Source organism: Nanorana parkeri, unplaced genomic scaffold (assembly GCF_000935625.1).
Source record: "Nanorana parkeri isolate BGI_ZX_2015 unplaced genomic scaffold, ASM93562v1 scaffold1324, whole genome shotgun sequence".
Lineage (NCBI taxonomy): Eukaryota > Metazoa > Chordata > Amphibia > Anura > Dicroglossidae > Nanorana > Nanorana parkeri.
In genome coordinates, this window is record NW_017307592.1 from 438,115 (window position 1) to 441,852 (window position 3,738).

The following is a 3,738-nucleotide window of genomic DNA, read 5'->3' on the forward strand; positions in this document are numbered from 1 at the left end:
TAATGAAAAGATGAGGGGGGGGGGGGGGGGGGGGGGGGGGGGGGGGGAGGGTATTAGAGTGTAAGCTCCTCTGTACAGCACTGCGGTATATGTCAGAGCTATATAATGTATAATAATAGTGTGTGACTGTGGGGGGGTGTTAGAGTGTAAGCTCCTCTGTACAGAGACTGATGCGACTGGCTCAGTGTCCTCTGTACAGCACTGCGGTATATGTCAGAGATATATAAATGTATAATAATAATAATAGTGTGTGACTGTGGGGGGACATTAGAGTGTTAGCTCCTCTGGTGCAGAGACTGATGTTATAGGTCAGGTAGCAGAGCAGACCTTGGTGACCTCTGACCTCTGTACAGATATGTGGCCGGAGGCAGAAAGGAAAACTCGCTTCTTCCTCAGGAACACTGACGAGGATGGAGTCGGCTTTGAGTACTGTATGTTCTATAATGAGGCTGAGAAGAGGACAGTCTGCATATTCCAACCTGGGCCCTATCTGGAGGGCCCCGAAGGGTGAGCGTCTTTTTCTTTTGCCAAGTCTGTCCTACCCAGAATCCTTTGTTTTCTCAGCCCCACGGTTCTGCTTCAACCACTTGTGTCCTCTTTTTTGCTTCTTTAGCCGCACACATGGCGGATGCATAGCCACCATCATAGATGCCACAATGGGGACCGGAACGGCGTTGAGCTGCGGACGGGCTATGACGGCCAACCTGAACATCAACTATCGGAAGTAAGTGCGCAGGGTGGGCCGTGTAGTGTGAGGACCTAACTGGTTGGATATACCGAGTGAAATAACTAATGGACCGTAGTCAAATTCACGGTGCTAATTCCAGCTGACCTCCCTCCAGGACACTTAGGACATCCTGAAATTAAAGGAAGCCTCCTCCTGGTAAAGTTGGAGGTCATTGTGGAAGGCTGGGGAAGATATAGTGGGGACCGGGCTAGAATGTTGATATTGGGGGACTCATGTTGGGGGGGGCAGGGAGGTGATAAATGATGGATTATTGATGATATGAAGATGTGACATCAGAGAGATGAGATGATATTCTCCCCGTGTCTGTAGTCCAATCCCATTGGGATCTACAGTCATTGTAGACAGCCGGGTGGAGAAGGTAGAGGGCCGGAAAATCTACTTAAGTTGCCAAATTCGCAGTCGTGATGATGCTGTGCTGCACACTGAGGCCACAGGTGAGGGCTGATGGGAAACCTTGATTACATTGCTCCTCTCCTTCCTTTTCTGTCCTTCCTATCATTCCTCCCCTGTCCCTCCTGTCATTCCTCCCCTGTCCCTCCTGTCATTCCTCCCCTGTCCCTCCTGTCATTCCTCCTCTGTCCCTCCTGTCATTCCTCCTCTGTCCCTCCTGTCATTCCTCCTTTGTCCCTCCTGTCATTCCTCCTCTGTCCCTCCTGTCTTTCCTCCTCTGTCCCTCCTGTCATTCCTCCCCTGTCCCTCCTGTCATTCCTCCCCTGTCCCTCCTGTCATTCCTCCCCTGTCCCTCCTGTCATTCCTCCCCTGTCCCTCCTGTCATTCCGCCCGTGTCCCTCCTGTCATTCCTCCCCTGTCCCTCCTGTCTTTCCTTCTCTGTCCCTCCTGTCATTCCTCCTCGTTCCCTCCTGTCATTCCTCCTCGTTCCCTCCTGTCTTTCCTCCTCTGTCCCTCCTGTCATTCCTCCTCTGTCCCTCCTGTCATTCCTCCTCTGTCCCTCCTGTCATTGCTCCTCTGTCCCTCCTGTCATTCCTACACCTCCCCTCCTGTCCCACCACTGATAATTCCCCTTTTGTTTCCCCTTTCAGGTTTGTTCATTAGGATAAACTCGGGAGAACCTCAAGCTAAACTATAACCTGTTTTACATGAAGGATTTTCTTTTTAGTAATATTTTCATATACCTCTGTACAGTTTTGTCAGCATTAGAACAATACCGCTCTGGAGAAACGTTCACTGGAAATGTAAATAAAGTTTCTTCCTTGGAATAGAATTGGTAGGTTGTGGCTTTAAAAGTTTGTTTTTGCTGATTTGTATTTCATGGGTGTGCCATGCTGGGGGAAGTAACAGGTTCACTTTAAAGCAGAACTCCTGAAGGAGGAATAACAAGCGTGATGGAGGAGGAATGACAGAACAGAGGATGGATAGCAAGAGGGACAGAGCAGGAATGGCAAGAGAACCAGGGGAGGTATGACAGGAGTGACAGGGGAGGAATGACAGTAGTGACAGGCGAGGAATGACAGGGGAGGAATGACAGGGGTGACAGAGGAGGAATGGCAAGAGGGACAGAGGAGGAATGACAGGAGGGACAGAGGAGGAATAGCAAGAGAACCAGGGGAGGAATGACAGTAGTGACAGGGGAGGAATGACAGTAGTGACAGGGGAGGAATGACAGGGGTGACAGAGGAGGAATGACAGGGGTGACAGAGGAGGAATGACAGGGGTGACTGAGGTGGAATGACAGGAGGGACTGAGGTGGAATGACAGGAATGATGGAGGAGGAATGTACAAGAAAGTCAGAGAACTAATAATAGGAGACACAGAGGGGGAATGACAGGATTGACACAGGAGGAATAACAAGAGGGACAGAGCAGGAATGGCAGGAGTGACAGGGGAGGAATGACAGGAGTGACAGGGGAGGAATGACAGGAGGGACAGAGGAGGAATGACAGGAGTGACAGGGGAGGAATGACAGGAGTGACAAGGGAGGAATGACAGGAGTGACAGGGTAGAGGTAATAGAGGAGGAGGAATGACTGGAGGCACAGAGGATGAATGTCAGGAGTGACAGAAGGGTAATGACAGGGGTGACAGAAGAGGAAGGAGAGGAGCTATAGTATGATGGATTTCCCATCAGTCCTCACCTGTGGCCTCGGTGTGCAGCACAGCATCATCATGATTGCGAATCTGGCAGCTGGTGTTGATTTTCCGGCCCTCTACCTTCTCCACTCAGATGTATACTCCAGCAGAATTGGACTACAGATACGGGAAGAACATCATCACATCTCGACGACATCACAGCTTCATACCATCAATAATACTTATATTATCCCTAAAGACGCTCACCCTGTGGGGCCCTCCGGGTAGGGCCCAGGTCGGAATATGCAAAGTATCCTCCACTCAATTCCATCCTTGGCTGCTTACACCATGGTGGGCGACTTGCGAATATCACAGAAACTTCTCCCACACAGTTTAGCAGCCGTCTGCAAAAAAAAGGAGGACTTTTTACAGCAGACAGTTGTCCGCTGACAGTGATCACCATCTCAGAGCCAGAGAGTGTGTGTGTGTGGCTCCTGGCACCTTCTAAAGTGACAGTGGTCTGGTGACAACCCCGGTGAATGTGCACACTGCAGTATGTGCTCCCGAGGCTGCGCAGGCTTGTGTAGTCACAACTGCTAAAACCAACCTCTACTGACCTACTCCATTCCCTCACCGAATTGGGAACACACAGATTGTCACCAAGGGGTTAATCTCATTACAGCACAAATCAATGAGTTCTCACAGGGAAGAGTATCCCAGTGATGCACCTTCTGTAACACAGGCTACCGATGGAGACTACAAGTGGTAAATCCAACACACATTACGCAGACATGGTCCGCCGTTGTCATCATTAGAAAACCCGCCCCAAAACATGCCAGGCAGCCATCGCTGGAGTGCATTTAGACAGGAAGTGGATGCAAAGATGCTTCAGGAGATCAGCAGCAGTGACATGTAACAGAGAATGAAAAATGACAGAGAGAAAGATTATTGTAGACAGAAAGG

The 3,738-nt window shown here is 50.1% G+C and overlaps 1 protein-coding gene across 1 annotated transcript in view; it reads left to right on the forward strand.

Moving 5' to 3' along the window:
* Window positions 1-3,738, forward strand: part of THEM4 (thioesterase superfamily member 4) — a 19,169-nt gene that overhangs the window by 8,754 nt on the left and 6,677 nt on the right. Inside the window, exons 11-13 of the mRNA XM_018569345.1 lie at window positions 354-507; window positions 614-724; window positions 1,058-1,182. Of these exons, the coding sequence (XP_018424847.1) occupies window positions 354-507; window positions 614-724; window positions 1,058-1,182 (390 nt within the window). The remainder of the gene's footprint in view (window positions 1-353; window positions 508-613; window positions 725-1,057; window positions 1,183-3,738) is intronic.